At 51.0% G+C, this 19,867-nt stretch overlaps 1 protein-coding gene across 5 annotated transcripts in view; it reads right to left on the bottom strand.

Annotated features, from left to right (window-relative positions):
• Positions 1–2,822: 2,822 nt before the first annotated feature.
• The window catches only part of ROR2 (receptor tyrosine kinase like orphan receptor 2), a 225,836-nt gene continuing 208,791 nt past the window's right edge, over positions 2,823–19,867 (bottom strand). For 3 of the 5 annotated variants that reach the window (XM_017528433.2, XM_037738441.1, XM_037738440.1), the window contains exons 5-9: positions 17,416–17,543; positions 13,280–13,594; positions 11,077–11,322; positions 6,638–6,840; positions 2,823–5,311 (exon numbers count right to left, since the gene is read on the bottom strand). In XM_017528433.2, coding sequence (XP_017383922.1) covers positions 3,866–5,311; positions 6,638–6,840; positions 11,077–11,322; positions 13,280–13,594; positions 17,416–17,543 — 2,338 coding nt within the window. In that variant the 3' untranslated portion in view covers positions 2,823–3,865. Of the gene's footprint in view, positions 5,312–6,544; positions 6,841–11,076; positions 11,323–13,279; positions 13,595–17,415; positions 17,544–19,867 lie in introns of those variants that run through there. The other 2 variants (XR_005200261.1, XM_037738442.1) reach the window with 2 other exon arrangements.

The raw sequence follows: 19,867 nt of genomic DNA, 5'->3' as shown, positions 1-19,867 counted from the left end.
TTTTCAAAGTTCATCTCAAAAAGGATTTTAGATGTTCGCATAGGAAACACTCACACAGAACCAATGCCTGTCCAAGGTTTCAAACATCTGATCACATACTGTCCGAAAATAGCTATCAGTGTGGAATTGTGAGGATAAAGGAAACCTGAAGTGAGTGTTTAAACAGTGTTCCAGTATACCAGAGCTCCCAGCTAACTCAGGAAAACCCCTTGTTGGATTCATGTGGCTGGATTAAAAATCACGTTTAAGTGACCTAATAGCTGTGAAAACCTCCCTGTTTTGTGGGTATGAACAAGGACAGGCACGTTACTAGTGATTTATCTGAATCATGCATCTCAGCTCTAGAATCAATTGTTCTGGAATATCCCAACTAAGTCACTATTATTCAATTGCAGTGTGACATGGTAAAAGCTCCATAAACTGCATACCTCGACCATACCTCGGCTTTCTGTTCAAACTGCTCTCTGTAACCCTAATGTGACAGGCAAGCAGTTCAGGCCCACGCCATCCTGGCCCCTGCGACTTGTAATAAGTAAAGCCTATAATTTCCACCCTACCCAGACAATGTGTAAACTAACGCTTATCTTGAATTCTGTGAACGCCTTAAGTAACAATCGGAATGTCCAAAGTCCCCTGGCCCTCCGAATGTGCAAAGCCCCTTGCCCTCGCCCCTGTCCAGGAGGTGGTTTACAGAATGTCCAAAGTCCACTGGCCCTCAGAATGTCCAAAGCCCCTCGCCCTGGTTTACGGGCATAAAAGGTCTTGACACCCTCCTTTCAGGGCCACGTGTTGGAGAGACGTTAAGTCCTCTGTGGCCGCCGGCAATATAGACCCTGCAATTTGGCACACTCTTGCCTTGGTGTTGATTTTCTATGCTCGTTCTGGTACAACAGCAGGAACTTTAAATACTAAGTAATTCCTTATGATGCATCACAGTTTTACAATTAGACTGATGGTAACGCACAGAGATGTTCAAAATCCCCCAAACCAAAATCTCCCCCACTCTGCAAAAATAAACCTGCCACGTTGTTCTGCAGAATCTCTGCTGCTGTAGCTCTGTGGCACTGTCAGTTGCTTGGGGGTTAATTCTGGCAGCCACAGGGCCATTTCCCATTTTTCACTCTCAGGTCTCAATAGAACAGTTAAACCAGCAGGTGTACCCAGTTAGAGATAAAGTAAGTTCCTCTTTCAGATCAGTGGAAATGAGAAGTAACTCCATTTCACCATGAGCTTCTTTACTATTCAATCTAGACTCCACTGGCCCGGAGAGGTGCTCCGAATCCTTACTTTAATCACATTACTTCCTTCTGCTGAGAAGGGAGGGTCTACCCTGACTTTTTAGGATGCACATTAGAACACTGTATTTGTTTATTTGTGTGTGGGTGAATCTGTGAGCAGCGCTACGAGGGAGCCAGGGGAGGTCAGTGATGGGGTCAAGACATGATCCCCCAAAACGTGGCTCCTGGCACTTGAGGAAGCCACAGAATCAGGAAGGTCTCTCTGACCTTCTCCCACCCTTCTCCTCCCAGACAGGCCATAAAACCCTCATTCTAGAAGTGCCCACTGTGCCCAGAGGAAGGGAAGCTCCTTATCTCTGAAGATACAGGGACAAAGAAAACAATCTGGGCCGAGCGCGGTGGCTCACGCCTGTAATCCCAGCACTTTGGGAGGCCGAGGCGGGTGGATCACGAGGTCAAGAGATCGAGACCATCCTGGTCAACATGGTGAAACCCTGTCTCTACTAAAAATACAAAAATTAGCTGGGCATGGTGGCACGTGCCTGTAATTCCAGCTACTCGGAAGGCTGAGGCAGGAGAATTGCTTGAACCCAGGAGGCGGATGTTGCAGTGAGCCGAGATTGTGCCACTGCACTCCAGCCTGGCGCCTGGTGACAAGTGAGACTCTGTCTCAAGAAAAAAAAAAAAAAAGAAAACAATCTGAACAAACAAGACTTGCAAGCCCCCCCCCCCCCCCCCCCCCCCCCCCCCCGGGTCTATTACCATTGGTCACATCCCTTTGTCCAATCACACTTCTGCAAGCCTGTCCACTCCACCAAACTTAGTAGGCAAATGTACAGGCTTTCCTGCTTCTTTCTTTGGGTCACTTCTGAGGCTTTTCTCTTGTTAAGCTGTCTTTTGTTATAGAGGTCTCAGCCATGAGCCTTGCAGTGGGTTAGAAAAAGATGTTACTTTTTCTCCCCTGTGACAAGATAAAGTTCAGGTCGACATGGTCAGTTTGGTGACCTACTATGTGGGATCTACTCCAGGTGAGGGGACTTGTTGTTACACCTGGGTCTCTGCACGCTGTCTCCCTACGCCAGTAAGACTGGTAGCTCTGAAGCCACTGCTCCCCGAGTGACCGTGTCCCAGCTATGCTCTGACCCAGGTATACATTGGCCCAGCCACCTACACTGCAGATGGAGCCCGGGGATGCAGGCAGCCCGTGAAGGAGGCCCATTCTCTTTCACCCCCTCCCTTGAAGTCAGCCCTGCTCCAGGGCCCCAGGGAGTGCCAGGCTCTAGGTTTAAAAATGTCAGGGGCTCTGGGACCTCAGGAGGGGGCAGCTTTAAAACCAAAGACCATCTTCACACCACCTGCAATTAACCAATGCGCCTTTGAGGCCTTAACAGAGAGAAGCCATGGAGTTAGTTCCATCATCTATCTGCCAAGGGATATCCCCATTAGCATGGGGCCCCTGGCTCAGGCAGGCCTCCCAAATCCACAGAAAGGGCTCAGCCCAAACCATCACCGTCTGGCATCTCTGGCATCCCACATGCCTCCCACCGCCTCGCGTCCTTACACCCTGCAAGAGAACCAACCAAGTGCTTTGTTTCACTTTATTGGATACACCAGGTGTGGGATTTACAAATGTGTGCAGGATACAGACAGCTGCCTGCGGGTCTATGTGTAACCGGGGCTGTAAAATGAACGAATCTCGTGTGCACGTGGTACAAAGCAAGCAAACCAAGGCCAACTGGATCCCAACGTGGGTAACGTAAACAGTTAAATTACTAAAGTCATTATCTTAAGATCACAATACTTCAATGAAAATGGCATATTAAAAACATATAAATTACATTTAAGGTCTGTACATGATTCTTAACGAAAAATAACAATATTGTGTTCTGTACAATATTGCTTCCTCTCAACATTCCAAACCCAAGAAACACTTTCCCTTGAATTCCCAAAAAGTGGGCAAAATACACATGCAGTATAATTAAAACTGTTTCACCAAATACAAAGCTGATGGATTCTTTAAAGGCACACATTTTGTTATATCTCAGGAGCTCTCCTTTCAGGAGCCCTTGTCTTCCGACCCCAGCAGGCAGCAGAGGGTAGCCTTGGTTCCAGCAAATCTTTGGCTGCTAAGGAGAGAATATTCTTGGCAGGGAGGCAGCAGAAATGGAGCCCCCGCATCCTCAAACCAACAGATCAAACATCGGGAACCTCAAACCCTGAGGTGCCTCCTCGATGTCTTTTGCAGGTCCTTATTCCCAATGTTTTGAAATATTCACTCCACATACGATACGGCGTGAAGGTGCCACCTATTTTCTTGCAAGGCATATGGTGCTCACTACCAGTCTACCACCAGAATCAATGTAGGCAGCCCTCGGGGTGGCCATGTGTCCTGCTCCCCAGAATGTCGTGCTGCCAGGCCCCCTGCCTAGGTCAGGTGCTCCTAGGCAGGGCAGCTCTCTGTGTCAGAGGACAGAGAGGAGCAGGAATCCACCTCACCCAGTCTGCAAACCAGCCCGCTGGCCTGTGGGCCCTCCTGACTGCTGGGTATGCTGTCTTCTCAAAGGTGACTGAGGTCCCTGTGGGGTCTCAGCGGGGCTTCTGTCCCAAACCCTGGGCCCAGGTGCCGCTCAAGCTTCCAGCTGGACTTGGGCCTCGTCCACCTGCAGAGGGTCACTGTCTCCCAGCAGTTCAGTCTCTGGGACAGAGCCTTCCTCCTCCTCCTCCGCTTCCTGCACGGGGATCTGGGCTCCATCTTCTGGGGCGTTCTGTGCGTCCTCGGTGCCCTCTGAGAGCAGGGCTGCCCTGTCCGCCATGGAGGTGTTGGAGGGGGCCGTAGTGACATAGCCCGTGCTGGTGGAGCCGCTGCCGCTGTGGTGCGAGCTGGGCTTGGGAAGCATCTGAGGAGGCACCTGCTGCGGGGCCATTTGCATTGGGATCTGCACCGGGTAGAAGTTGGGCAGGTAGGCCCCATAGGCCGGCACTGGCTGGTACCCATTGACGGGGATGTAGAGCTGTGGCGGGGGCACCATGGGTCTGATCTGGCCCTTCATGGGCATGAACTGGGGCTGCGGGAAGGGTGGGGGCTTCTGCTTGGGTCCCACGTAGCGAGCGTTGCTCACATTGCTCACTGGGCTGGTGCTCAGGGAGCTGGTCTGCGTGGTGTTGCTGGTCCCCGAGGTTTGCGCCGAGCTGTTGTAGTTGGAAAGGTTGCCCCAGGCTCGGAGCCGGCTGTGGATGTCCTTGAAGCGGGGCCGCCGGCTGGGGAACTCGTTCCAGCACTCGATCATGAGGGCGTACACCCAGGCGGGACAGTCGTCTGGGCAGGGCAGCACCTGCCGGTTCCGGATCATCTCCACCACGTCCTGGTTGGAGTACCCACAGTAGGGCTGCAGGCCGTAGCTGAAGACCTCCCACAGGACCACTCCGTAGGACCAGATATCCGAGTCGATGGAGAACTTGCCGTACGTGATGGCCTCGGGGGCCATCCAGCGGATGGGCAGCAGCGAGTTCCCCAGCAGCTTGTAGTAATCGGCGGCATACACCTCTCGGAAGAGGCCCAGGTCTGAGATCTTCACGGTCAGCTTGTCATACACCAGCACGTTGCGGGTGGCCAGGTCCTTGTGAACCACGTGGTGGCTGGACAGGTACTCCATCCCCGCCGCGATCTGCGCCACCAGAAGCACGAAGTCGGGGGGCTCCAGGGCAGACTTGACCGTGCGGTCGTCGTCCGCGCTGCCCACATCCGAGTGCGGCGAGCGCATGACCAGGAACTCGTGGAGGTCGCCGTGCGAACAGTAGCTGAAGATCATGCTCAGGGGCTGGTCCTTGGTCACCACACCCAGCAGGCAGACGATGTTGGGGTGTTGCAGCCGCGCTCGCAGCATGGCCTCGTGCCGGAACTCCTCCCGCAGGGGCCCGTCTGCTTTGTCCTTCAGCGTTTTGATGGCCACGGCCTGGGTCTGCTCCCCCGGGGCAGGGCCCAACAGGTGGCCTTTGTAGACTTTCCCGAACCGGTCCTCTCCCAGCTCCTCCATGAACCTCACTGCAGACAGGCTGATCTCTTTGAGTTTGGCCTGTCAAGAAGAAAAGCCCCATGTGAAACGTTGCTGTGGCCAAAGCCCTGGAGGAAGGTGGAAGGCAGCTGGGAGGAATGGAACCCAATGTGGCCACAGTTGGAAGGGCCTTGCGGAAGATCCGCTGGTTCTGCCTACCCAGTAATCTTAAATATGGCTCTGATGCCAAGGTTACTTCCTGTCCACTAGTGCACCTGTGGACACACGTGGACACACACACACACACACACACACACATACACACCCTACAGCCAGGCCCAGGCACCAGCTGTCCCGGGGCTGCCCTGGATGCATCCCACTGGGTCCCCTCCACTCCCCATGTGAGCCGTCACATGCTGTGAGATGCGATGTCTTTTTCTCATGGACCCCATGGTGGCTTTCCCAGGTCATTTCTGTGTTAGCAATTTTGTCACTTTCAGAGTCTAGGCCAGTTGTTCTACAGAGGTTCCCTCAGTGGGCCTATAGCATGAGCCTCTTGACTGGCGTCTCAGTTAAACATGTTTTTGGAAGGACCCCACAAGTGATAGGCACCCTCAGAACCCTGCATCTGTCTCAGCCTCTATGACGCAGGCTCCTCCTGTGGCCGTCCCTCATCCTTCCCGGAGGCTCCTGGGCCTCCACGCAAGCCCCAGGGGCTCTGTGCCCTCCTCGCTGGCCAGCGCCTGCCTACAGCAAACCCTCACCGACTGGTGCATTAGCTCCCTCCTGGAAACCTTGAAGAGCCCTTACAAAGTTGGCTGGAAATGACGTTCCCTAAGGCTGGCAATGAATGTAAACGCCCTTTCACAACAAAAGCTGGAGAGGCTGCAGCACACATTCACATCTGTTGTACTTCAGGGCCCCCACCCCTAGCTAAGGCTGCTCTGGGATGAGGGTGGCCTTTTAGTGGTAGCCTGTCTGTCTACTCCCATTTAAGGGCTATTCTTCCATCCTTCCCTGTTAAAACAAAGCATACCAACCCAACCCAAAAGTGACAAGAAAAATTGTGGGAGGCATTGGAGCTGTGTTTTTCTTTTGTGTCCTCTGGGCAGAGCTGAGGCACCTGTACAGTGAGGATGCTCGCTGGGGCCCACAGGGGCAGCACGGTCCAGGCAGAGGGAGCCCCATGGACTCTGGGGCAGTGAATTCCCAACACGCCTGCCGTTTATTTTCTAAGGCACACATGTCCTGATCTAGTTTATAGGAAAAAAACGGCAAAACAAAGTGGAGTTTAAAAGAATTATGTGTTATGTATCAAGTAAATTAAGACATTTAATGGCGGGGGAGACAACCCCTGAGGATTAAACCTGGAAGAGGAACCTGGGTGGAATACGTAAGCACAGAGACCTGTTTGTGCTGGTTAATGAGGGGCATTTCCATGTCTTGGCTGGGCGAAGCCATCAGCTGTCGCCGCTGCGGCGTGGACGCAGACGCCTTTTGCTTATTCCGGCACATGCAGACCAAGAAGAAAAGGCAAGCGATGACCAGTGGGATCGCGATGCTGGGGACCAAGATGTACAGAATCCCCATCTTGCTGCTGTCTCGGGGACCTGTGAACAACACGGCTTTTGTGATTTTTTCAGAAAACATCCCTTCTCAACTGTAAGTTCTCTACCAGCCCATTCTCCACCTCCAGCCACATTCTTTACAGGCACATGGGTAATCACCTAAGTTACACAACGGGGTAAAAGGGCACCCCACCCCCCAGAAAACACGATGCACCAAAAAACGCACACCGCGCTGCATCCCGGGGAAACACAACCCAAAACTGCCCAACCTGGGAACAAAGTGGAATATGCAGCATACAAAGTAAATGAACTCTAAAGACCTTAATATTCATAGTGACCACATCCACTTTCCGTTCCTGATGTGTGAGTATCATTGGAGACAGGCGCTCTGCCCAATTTCGCTTTTATCAAAGGTCTCCCCAGCTACTGACAGGTTGATGACATTCACTGGAGACCCTTGTTCAAGGTGAGTGAAACTTGATACCGGGATTAGACACGATCCTTTTCCTCATTCAGCATTTTAATGTTTTCTTCACGTTTTTATCGAATGATGACAGATTCTTTTAGGATAATAACTCAACATGCACTAGATTTAAAGGCTCACCAGCAGTCCATGCACCTGACCCAATACAATACACCATAGGGACACAGGAATCCTTGGAAAGCACGGGGTACCTACCAACAGTCAAGGTCTCCAACTACCTTCCCTGCATTTTTTTTATCACAGGGAAAAGTAACTCTTTGTCTCCCTCTACAGGATTTACGGAAAGGCACAGGGGGCACACCAGGCAGGCTGAGGTAACTTCAGGTTCTGAGCAGGCATCCCATAGGGTTGGCTCCTCCCAGGCTGCGTGAACCCCAAGCAATCCGCACGTCAAAGCAATTGAATGTAAGACCAAGTGACACCGTTTCAGGAGGCTGACCCTAAGCCTGGTGGAAAGTGAGTTCTCTACAGAGTCACTTTCCCACATCCCTGGGAAACCACGGTGTTCTGTTTCCTACTTAATCCTGCAAATAATCGTATCAGACTTAGAAGGCCCCATGGCCAGGGGGCAAACGGCTTCCCATCTGGAAGCAAACAAGTGATTTCTGATCAGTGTGATCGTTAAAAGAGCTAATTCAGTTCTAAGAGTGAACATGCTATTGCCACCTTAGGAAAAAAGCACCTTGTCCCAAACCCAGCCTTGCCCCACCCCTGCCCCCCAAAATAAGATGAAAGCAAGTAAAACCACAAACAAAACTTTCTTCTGACCCCACCCGGCAGCTTTCCCTCTGAAAGGGTTCCAAGGCAGGTGTCCCAGAAATCTTAGGGGCCCCGGGGATGCCGGTTCATTCTTCCTTACTAGGGTTTGGTTCATTTATTATTAAGGTTAGCAGGAGAGTCCAGGCCTCTCACACCAAGATCAGAGGTGTGAGCTCACACAGACACCGTCACCTGCCTTGATCATCTACTTAGCTTTACCAAACACGACTCATGCTTACTGGGAAACACTGCAGTATTCTAGAAATGTGGCCTTTCAAAAGATAATGTTTCTAAGAACCCTCTTTCCCAAAGGCTATAAATGGTTGAGTTTCATGTTCTCCTAATTTTATGTGTATTTTAGGTTGAACCACATGGAACAACTGATATTCAACTATTCTGACATATAGACACAGTAGTTTCATACGGTTTTCTTAAATCGAATGTTGAAAGAAATTCATTTTATATTTTATTTATTTTTTAGATGGAGTTTATTTATGAGACGAAATCTTTATTTGTTTATTTATTTTTGAGACAGAGTCTCGCTCTGTCTCCCGGGCTGGAGTACAGTGGTGGGATCTCGGTTCACTGCAACCTTGGTCCCTGGGGTTCGAGTGATTCTCCCGCCTCAGCCTCCCGAGTAGCTGGAACTACAGGCACGCGCCACCATGCCTGGCTGATTTTTGTACGTTTAGTAGAGATGGAGTTTCTCCATGTTGGCCAGTCTGATCTCAAACTCTGACCTCAGGTGATCCGCCTGCCTCGGCCTCCCAAAGTGCTGGGATTACAGATGTGAGCTGCCACACCCGGCCTGAATGAACTTCATTTTAAATAGAATCATGTCATCCATATTTTCTCACTCCTATCTTTTTGGCAGAATTAAAATCTCTTGGATGACAACTCATGCTGAAGCAGACAGATGTGCGGGTCCCCCACAGCTGCATGCTACTCCACGGTACGGGCATCTCCAACTGTCCCATCCAGACCTACTGATCAACAGTCTGTTTTGTGTTTAGCTCTCACAAGTGATTTTGCAATAAATATTCTTTCATTTATGCCCCTGAAGTACAAATCTGCAATACAAGATTCTAAGAATTTGCCAACACGGTGAAACCCCATCTCTACTAAAAATACAAAATTTAGCCGGGCATGGTGGCGGGCATTTGTAATCCCAGCTACCCAAAAGGCTGAGGCAGGAGAACTGCTTAAACCCGGGAGGTGGAAGCTGCAGTGAGCCGAGACTGCAGCACTGCACTCCAACCTGGGCAACAGAGCAAGACTCTGTCTCAAAAAAATAATAATAATAATTGACAGGTCCAAAATCATACTTTTCTTCATGTTTTGATTTACTTTTAATTACAAAAGTAATTCTTACTCACTGAAAAAAAAAAAAAAGTCACTTTTATAGGTCTGGGGAAATCACTGCTGAAAGTTTGATATCCATCTTTCCAAAACCTCATGAAAGTCAGGTGCCTGTGTGTGCTCACACACAAACTTCACTCATTTTCTTTTTGCCAGAGACAAAACAATGAACAAAACAGCACCTCTAACACAGCCCTATCCTACAACCTGCTTTTGTTCCTTACCGGGGACGGGGCCATTCTTCCTTGCAGGAAATTACGGTCTGGAGTGCTCCAGAGAGCCTACAGTGCAATTTGAACGACTCATAATTCCATTCTTAAAATTTGTTCTCCCATAATGAACACATTCTTGAAGACTTGTGTCTGACCAACTGAGCCAGAGGCAATGCCAAATTTGGAGCTGCTGAATCACACATCAGGAAGGCCATTAGTACCAGTGTTTACTCCCTGCACTTCGGGGTAGAGACATGCGGGCCTGCACCCCAGGAGGAGGCCTCCAGGCGCACGAGGAGCCCAGCCTTGCTTCATCGGCTGCTCTCTCTTTATCAGCGGGTGCCCACTCGTTCACCTGTCACTGCTTCTAACTCCCAGCCCAGCCTGTTACCCTGCTGCCTGCAACTGGTGAACCGTGCATGACTAAGACAGAGGTGAGAACTGTCGAAGCTGTCAACTGTCAACTACACGCGCTTCCGTATTCATGGCATTACAGACACCCTTGCAAGGAGTAAGGAACGCTTTGCTGCCCAGGCTGTAGGGGAGTGGCACCATCACGGCTCACTGCAGCTGTGAACTACTGAGCTCAAGCAGTCCTCCCACTTCAGCCGCCCAAGTAGGTGGGACTGCAGGTGCGCACCACCACACCTGGGTAATTTTTGTATTTTTTGTAGAGACGGGTTTTTGCCGTGTTGCTCAGGCTGGTTTCGAACTCCTGGGCTCAAGAGATCCACCTGTCTTGGCCTCCCTAGGTACTAGGATTACAGGTGGTAAGCCACTGCATTGTGTGATAATGTTAACGGAGAAACTAAATGGGAAAGTGAATATCCCAGGACCATCCATCCATGGGAAGCGAGTGATGGAGGGCAGTGGGCCAAATTGCAAACGCGTCACTGCTGGTAAAATTAGACACGATCTCCACAATATTCTTCAGACTTTTCTATATTTTAAAATGTCTTATAATATTCAGATGTTACTTTCATAGCCACCTACAGCTTGCTTTATTTATTTATCTATTTATTTTGGAGACAGGGTCTCACTCTGTTGCCCAGGCCGGAGCACAGTGCTGCAATCTTGGCTCACCACAATCTCCGCTTCCTGAGTTCAGGTGATTCTCCGGCCTCAGCCTCTTGAGTAGCTGGGATTACAGGCAAGTGCCACGTCACCCGGCTAATTTTTGTATTTTTACTAGAGATGGGGTTTCACCATGTTGGCCAGGCTGGTCTTGAACACCTGACCTCAAATGATCTGCCTGCCTTGGCCTCCCAAATTGCTGGGATTTTAGGCATGAGCCACTGTGCCTGGCCCAACAGCTTTACTTAAAATAGTCACTGGGGTGAGACAGGGGGGTTCTGGTCACCACTGTACAGAGGCACACCCCAGCCCAGGTCAGGACAGAACGTTCTCATCACAAGGTTCACTCAACAGTCAACACATTTAAAAAAAGAGAGAGAGAATACATACTACACGAGGGTACGTCACACAGTTCCATGCGTACGTTTTTATTCTGCGTAAAGCACCAGGGGCCCTCCATCTGGCCGCCGGGGTTCCGGCAGTAGGCATGCCCCCCTCCGAGCTCAGGGTAGTCTGCGCTGGACAGGCGGTGGCTGTGGGGGTGCTGCAGGGCCCACGGCTGGCACTGATGCCCCGACTTGGTGGTGCTTGCCGTTCCTCTGTAATCCGTGCCTGAGCCGTTATAGCACTGATGGTCTGAACGAGGAAAACATGTGAGAAAAACCTCTGGGGTACAACAAAACCATTCTGCCTACACATGCCCAAACTAGAATTTCCAAAAGGTCCAAGGATTTTACCTGACTTATCAGAAAAGAGGCATTAGAAGTAATGGCTTACTGAAGTCCCAAGCCCACAAATTACATGCAGAGCACATCGGGGATATATATGGGGAAGGAAACGCCTCAGAAGTATTCCACAGCCCAAAACCATCTCTGGGACCCATGATCTGTACACCACCACCCCCACCACAATGACGGTGTCATCCCCAGCCTCAGGATCACTTGCTCTAGGAAGAAAGCCAACTGTGCAGGCAAGAAGGGCGCACTCCCAGGCTGGGCCCCTCCACCTCAGGGCACCCTTCTCATCGCCATGGAGGAGCCCTGGGGTTGGGGTGTGCCTTTGGTGAACATTTCTGTAGTGTGTACCATGTGTGAGTCACTGCTCTAAACCTTCCTGGCTGGGCACCGTGGCTCATGCCTGTAATCTCAGCACTCAGGGAAGGTGAGGCGAGTGGATCACTTGAGGTCAGGAGTTCGAGACCAGCCTGGCCAACATGGTGAAATCCTGTCTCTACTAAAATACAAAATTAGCCAAGTGTGTGGTGGCACGTGCCTGTAGTCCCAGCTACTCAGGAGGCTGAGGCAGGGGAATTGCTTGAACCTGAGAGGTGGAGGTTGCAGCGAGCCAAGATTGTGCCACTCACTGCACTCCAGCCTGGGTGACAGAGTGAAATTCTGTCTGAAAAAAACAAAACCAACAAAAAAAACCACCTTCCTAAATATTGCCCCATTTGACCTTCATTCCAGCCCCACGGATCTGTACTGGTGTCATCCCCACGGAATATGAGGATATGAGAGCTTAGCAACTTGCCTAGAGTCACAGCGAGGGTTTGAATGCAGGCAATGGGCCCAGGGACCAGGCTCTGGCTGTCCTGGTAAGGAGTTCTGCCCATTCCTGGATTAACCAATCATACTAAATACAGCCCTGGGGCCATGGCGGGAGGTCGCCCGTTCCTGGGGTCTCACCCTTCAGGGAGGCGGCAGTCCTAATGGATGCAGTGATGTGAGCCAATGGTTTTCCTCAGGGACATCAGCAGAGCTCTCTGTCCTGTGTCGGCCACCCTGACTGGCTGTAGCCACCCTGCTGGGGCTCATAACTTGGGGTCTACTAAGCCTCCAAAGGGCAGGGGCTGCTCTGCTGCCAGCAAGAGGGGCAGTGGGGAGGGAGCATGTTCTTCTGTCCCGTGCAGACCCCAAACAGGCCACACCCAGGCCTCGGCTCAGATGAGCCCCTCCACCTGCTTGAGCCTGGGATTTCCCTTCTCTGAAATGGGAGTGATCTCACTATCTGGGGAAATGGCTGTTAGAAGCATGAGAGGAGTCAGGATCAGCACGCACTGGGGCACCAGGGGAAAATGCAGACTCTCAACTCCTGCCCCATCCTCCTGAAACCTGCAGGATCAGTCCCCAGAAACCTGTAGGATCCTTAAGCTTGGACGAGTGTGAGGCCCACAGAGATGCAGCAGGACTGGCCTGGTGGGCACCCGCGAAAAGCCTGTGATGATCAGGCACTGCTAGGGAAGGAAATACAGGGAAGCACCCTGCACCTTTGTAGGCAGCTTTTCACAGGTCCCTGCATCATGGGACCTAAGGGATGAGCATGGCGGAGGGACTTAACCCGAGTCCCACAGCTGGACACAGTGCAAGCCCAAATGCGAGCCTGGAGCTGACTGGCTCCAAATCCTCTGCTCCGAGGCCGCGCCTGCTGCCCTGCTGGAATGGAGACCTGGGCTGTGGGGCCCTCGGCTACTGATGGGGTTCTGCGGGGCCGGGGCCGGGACAGACGGAGCTCCTTACCAGCTACCCCCATACACGTTTCAAGGGCCCCCACTCGCTGCCCCCACCGGTCCCGCCCCGGGCCCACGGGCACTCACAGCGGCCCAGCCTCTCTGCCGGGATGCCGATGCGCATGCAGTTGGCAGCGTCGGGGCTCTCGGGCATGGGCAGCGCCTCACACTTGGGCAGTTGCAGCCGCATGAGGATGAGCGGGTTGGAGCGGGCGATGGTGTACTCCTGGCGGCACAAGTCGCTCTCCAGCACCTCACACTCGTCCCGGCACAGCTCACGCGGCTTGGGCGCCCGGGAGCGCGCGTCACACAGAGGGAACACGAAGTGGCAGAAGGACGGGATGGCGAACTGCGAGCACTGGTCTGACAGGTGCGTGGAGGTGCCGATCATGGTGAAGGCCGCTGCAGAGCCCGCGAGACCGGCGTTAGCAGTGGACCCACCTCGCGCCCTGACATTCATCCAGTCCCCACCCCCAGCCTGCACCCCAGATTGCCCACTCAGCCCCCAATGCCCTGCTCCGCCCCGAATCCCCAGCCCCGAGCCCCTACACCACCTTGGAGAAGCTCCCTGCCAGCAGGCCAGCCTGCCCATCACATGCTCTGATTTGCAGCAGACATGGGAAGTCCCTGGCCCAGGGCCTAACTTAGAAGGATCAGAAGCAGAATAAGCTAGAAGGAAAACTAGGCCCCCAGCTCACTCCGCTAAGTGCTTCTTCCAGGACAGGAAGGTTCAGAGTTCAGATGCAAAAACAGATCCCGAGGACCCGCTGTGTGTGGACAGCGCAGGCCAAGAGGTGCATTCCCGAGGCCCGGGCTTCCTAATGTCCCAGGTCTGTCCGGGAAGAAGGCTGTCCCAGAGGAGGGAGTCAGCTCAGCTCTGTGAACTGCAACTGGAGGAGGCAGTTGGTAAAATACAAAAAGCCAAGAGGGTGGAAGCAGCAAAGCAGGAGGAAGGCCGCTTACAACTCTGGAAGGTTCTGTGATAAGGGGGAGCAGAGAAACCCCAAGATTCAGGACCCCCTTTTGTGGGGCGGTTTGTTTTTTAAGGGCAAGATGTCAGAGGATGAAGCGTGGCGAGAGGATGGGTGAATTCCGGAACAAGGTGGGGGCGTTTGGGGGAGCTCTGCTGCACCTGGAGTGCACGGCTGCATGCTGGTAGGGGTGAAAGAAGCTGGCCAAGGCAGGACTCCAAGGAATGCATCGGCCTGCCCTGGGCTCACTACTCTACTTTCACCTGTGAAAGGCTGGCTTACAGCAATTGAGCCTGGGGACAGCAGAGGCAGACAGGCGCCTCTGCCCCCACATCCAGCTGAGGCTGGCCCCCACATCCAGCTGAGGCTGTGTCCTCCAACGGGGAAGAAAACCTAGAAGCTGGCGTTTAGTCCCTGAGCAGCCCTAGCTCCACCCATGAATGCAGTTCAATCCCATCATTATGGATATGGCGATTATTTGGTGATTATACGTTAGGTTGTCAAGAATGCCAGCCTTGACATCTGGGCAAGGAAAGAGTGTACATGCTATGCCAGGTTTGGCCAGCAGGTGTCACTGCCGCTGCCAGTCATTCCTGGGAACCCACCCAGGACTGGGATGGGCTGCTGTGTGCGAACAGCCTTAATACATGACCACTTTGTGGTATCACTCATGCCTTTCTAGGCCTGTTTCTGTACCTGCAGAGTGATTTGAGGCCCCACACTGGGCAATGAGAGTGAACACAGAGCCTATAAAGTGGCCCTCGGCATGAATGGGCCCAGGAGTCTGGTAACAGGCGGTGTCAGTGGGTGGGAGCAGCCACACCATCCTGACTGCCGTCCTCACCACATCACCTCCCGTCCTCCAGGTTTCTGTGGCGAATATTTAAATGGAGGAGCACAGAGGGTAAGCTGTTACAGTACAGGATGTCTTAGATTTGGAGGAAGAACTGAGGCTTCAGCCCGGTCCAATCCCATCCTTACGGATTTGGTATTATATGAAGGGCTGTCAAAAACGTAGGCAGGCCTTGATCTTCAGGCAGGAAAAGACTGTCCAAGAATGCCAAAGCTGCCACTTCTCTTGGGCTAATCCACTGATACGACGTTTCTGCTGATCTTTATAGGATTTCTCTTCTTCCTTCTGCTCACCCTAAGAATGTACTGCTTATTTCTGAAAGTGCAATTCCAGGCACCAAAGAGATGCAACACCTGGTCTCTGTCCACACCCTGAATGTCACACAATGCTTTCCAGCAAACACTGCACACAGTGCACTCCTTACTATGCTAATGTCAAAACCACAAGCCTGCTGAAAGCAACTTCAAATTTACTCTTTTCGAAAAGCCACCAACCTAGAAAATTCTCATTCTAAACTCTTCTCTAAAAGCTGCTAGAAAACCAGGCTGCTTGGATGCGAGTTGATTCCTTAAACAACTCCTGAAGAAATAACTGAGGGACAGTCTTGTACCTGGATCAGTGCTTGCCGATTGGTGGGGTGTCTAATAATTCTGGAGTCTGTGGCTAACATTCTAAAACAAGATAAGAACAGACTGCAGGATGTCCAGAGTGCAGGGTTGCTACTAAGGGCTGTAACTTTTTTATTTTTATCTTTATTTTTTGAGACAAGAGTCTCAAACTGTCACCTAGGCTGGAGTGCAGTGGCACGATCTCGGCTCACTGCAACCTCCACCTCCCGAGTTCAAGAGATTCTCCTGCCTCAGCCTCCCAAGTAGCTGGGATTACAAATGCCCAGCACCACGACCAGCTAATTTTTTGTATTTTTAGTAGAGACAGGGTTTCACCATGTTGGCCAGGCTGGTTTTGACTCCTGACCTTGTGATTCATCTGCCTTGGCCTCCCAAAGTGCTGGGATTACAGGCTGAGCACCACTGCACCCAGCCACTTTTTTCTTTTATGAAACAAAACCAAAGAGAAAAATCCAAGTGCACCACTTTTATGGAGGGTGAAAGTTATTCCCTGTAACCAGTGCCAGTTGTATGAAATACCTGTATGTGTAAACTAAGTCATGGTGTAAATTAAGTAAAGTATACTCTATATTTTCCACTTCATGTTTCGGTGAAAACATTTGAGAAGCCCTGCTTTAATGGCAAAGAAAGCTTTTATAGTAAGAGGTACCCATATTTTCAAAATTGCCTCACGCTGGAGCAGGATGGCGCCTCCAGGTTCCTCTGTGTCTCATGATGGCTCCCTCACTTTGCATGAGACCCTGGCCCTGGCCTCATGGGCCAGGCAGTCTCATGTGACCATGACCTTGGACCTGAACCTGGAAGAACTTGTCAGTGACAAGAGGTGAGTTTCTGCCTTAGAGCTCATTGTTGCCCCTTACCAGGCCAGTGCCCTGCACCCGCTTTGCCCCCACCACACTCTCCTGGGAGCACAGGCATCAGAGATCGCCCACTGATTCTAATCTGCAGCGCAGCCTCCCACACCCGCAGAGATGATCCAGCTAATCCGAGGTGCTGGGGCACCTGCCATCTGCACAGGGTGTTTCTTGCTCTTGTAGGGTCTGGAGAGAAAACGTGTATGTAGTGTTTGTGGGGAGAGTAGGTGCAGCAGATGGCGGGCTCTGTAAGACTTTCATCTAACTAATTTTCTGGCTGTCCAAGGCCTTTCCCCTAAGAAGGACCCCAGACCCCATCAATGTGTTTGAGTTGCGTGTTGGGAGCTGGGACAGCCAATCAGAGAAGTTAAGTCCTAAAGACAGCAAAGATGGACAGCTCCAGTTCCTAAATGGTCTGCACTTTCTCAAACCCTGAACCACTGAGCAAAGACCTGGCTTTGTTCTCTGGAAACCCAGGACTGACAAAGTATGTGTTCACTGCAGAGTCCCTACCACCGATGACCCAACTCTTTCCCCCACACAGCTGCAATCAGGCCTGGGTGCCTTTGGACCAAAAGTGGCTCAGAGAGGAGAGAAGAGTCAGGAAGTGCAGAATGAGAAGTCAAGCAGAGGGAGTGTGGGGGCACTGAGGCTGGACAGTGCTTTGGACTCACACAGTTTGGCTGAGTTAAATCCCATACTTGCTCATTTAAACACACAGGCCAGGAACATTTTTAGGGCAGATCTTGTTAGCAATTGCAACTACTTCTAAAAAAGATCTCTGGTTTTCTACTACCAATGAGATGGACGACGGACTGTACACGCCATTAACTGACAAAACACAGTGGCTGCCGTCTGTGTGACAGGTGGCTATGCGCATGCTTATCCCCCTGGAAGAAAGGTCTGCAACTCCTACCTGTGATTCGGTTTTCAATCTCCCCCTGCATCTGCAGCGAGTCCACATAAATGGTCCGGTTGCCAATGAAGCGTGCACAGGCAATTCCCCGGTAAGGCTGGCAGAACCCGTCCTCATGGTAATCATCCCTGGTAAAAACACATCAAGTCTGTCAGAGCTCTGGGAGGCGCCAGATATCGCTAGTGACTTCTTTTATAATCCAGCATCTTGCGAGCCAACAATTTTGTTACTTGGTATTTATCCAAATAAGTGAAAAACATAAGTCCATACAAAAACCTGTACATAAATGTTATGGCAGCTGTATTCATGACGCCAAAACTTGGAAGCAACCAAGATATGTTTCCGTAGGTGAATGAATAAACAAACCGTGGTACATGCAGACACTGGAGTATTATTTAGTGCTAAAAAAAAATGAGCTATCAAGCCACAAAAAGAGAGGAAACTTAAATGCATATTACTAGGTGAAATGAGCCAATCTGAAAAGGCATTACTACATGATTCCAACCACATGACATTCTAGAAAAGGCAAAACCATGGAGACAGCAAAACTACAGAGACTGATTATGGAGAAAGATCGGTGGATGCCAGGGGTTATGAGGGATGGATTTCAAGAGGTGCGCTGGGGTTTTAAGGCAGTGGAACTATTCCGTATGATGCTGTAATGGTCAGCACACATCGCTACACATTGGGCAAAAACCATACAAGGTAAAACACAAAGAACAAGCCCTAATGTAAACTACTGATTTTAGATAATAATGATGTATCAATACTGGCTCAATGGTAATAAATGTGTCACTCTAATGCAAGACGTTAAAATAAGGGAAACTATGAGGAAGGCAGGAAGACTCTGGATTTTCTGTTCAATTTTTCTGGAAACCTAAAACTGTTCTAAAAAATGCCTGTTAATTTTTTTTTTAATTCATCATCTTTAAGGGAGTATGGAAAGAGGAGGGGAGGACTGATGAAGGCTGAGGATGGCTCGTGAGGTGAAGGGTGCGCAGGGATGGGTACATGTCTGCGTATACGAGCACACACTCACCACATCAGGCACATGTTTCACCTTACCTTTGAATTATTTTTTTTTGTACTTTAGGTTCTGGGGTACCTGTGCAGATCATGCAGGATTGTTGCATAGGTACTTACATGGCAAGGTGGTTTGCTGTCTCCACCCCCCCCCCCATCACCTATATTTGGCATTTCTCCCCATTTTATCCCTCCCCCACCGCCCCACCCCCTGCTGTTCCTCTCCTAGCCCCCCCTCAACAGACCCCAGTGTGTGATGCTCCCTTCCCTGTGTCCATGTGTTCTCATTGTTCAACACCCGCCTACGATGAGAACACGCGCTGTTTGATTATCTGTTCTTGTGTCAGTTTGCGGAGAATGCCGGTTTCCAGGTTCATCCCTGTCCCTACAAAGGACATGAACTCATCATTTTTTATGGCTGCATAGTATTCCATGGTGTATATGTGCCACATTTTCCTTGTCCAGTCTATCCTTGAACTACTCAATGCATCGTAGACATGACGGCAATGCCCCTGCAAACTTCCCTTATTTGCACACAAGGCTTTCACGATAATGATGACAATGCAGAGGTAAACAGCACAACGCTTTGAAAAAGAGAAAAGCAATACACAAATGTATTCTCTACTATGTTTAAAGGTGATGGAAGGGACTCCAAGAAGTCCAACCCTCAAAGAACTCACAGAATGACGTATTTGCATGCCTACTATACACAGAAGTATGACCTGGCCACCGATGCACAGACATCACAGACCGCACGTCACAGGCACAGGTCGTCAGAAAGGGGAGAGACACAGGCAGGCTGTTCTCCCTCCTGCTCTCCCGGTCCCCACAGGGACAGCCTGCATGCATGGGAAGGGGACGAAATCCTCTCCCAGGTCCCCAGGTTGGAGTTTGTGCTAAATTATTTTCAGCAGAACCTGTTGGTCTGGCTTCAGACAACGAAAGCCATCATGATAAGTATCCTGGAGGATTTTAAAGTGGTGCTCAGGACCCTCCAAAGGTCCAGTGACATCAATCAGCCACAGCAGACACATCTGGGGACTGCCACTGCTGGCAGAAGGGGCTGCAGATGCCAGGACAAGCCTCGCATGAGTACCTCAGGCCTGTAGTTCAGTAGCTTGTTTTCCAGCAAATCTGGAGCCTACCCCATCAGCCTGAGAGCAGTTGGCTTTCCACCCTACAACCATTTAGAGTAGACCATCCCCAAATGAAATCTGAATTCTGCTCAATTTAAGGTCAGGTGCAGTGGCTCATGCCTGTGATCCCAGGACTTTGGGAGGCCAAGGCTGGTGAACCACTCGAGCCTAGGAGTTCAAGACCAGCCTGGGCAACATGGTGAAACCCATCTCTACAAAAATTAGCTGGGCATCATGGCACGTGCCTGTAGTCTTGGCTACTCAGGAGGCTGAAGCGGGAGGACCACTTTAAC

The sequence above is a fragment of the Cebus imitator genome, unplaced genomic scaffold (genome assembly GCF_001604975.1).
Source record: "Cebus imitator isolate Cc_AM_T3 unplaced genomic scaffold, Cebus_imitator-1.0 Scaffold53, whole genome shotgun sequence".
Taxonomy (NCBI): domain Eukaryota; kingdom Metazoa; phylum Chordata; class Mammalia; order Primates; family Cebidae; genus Cebus; species Cebus imitator.
This window is presented reverse-complemented; position numbering and strand designations above follow the sequence as displayed.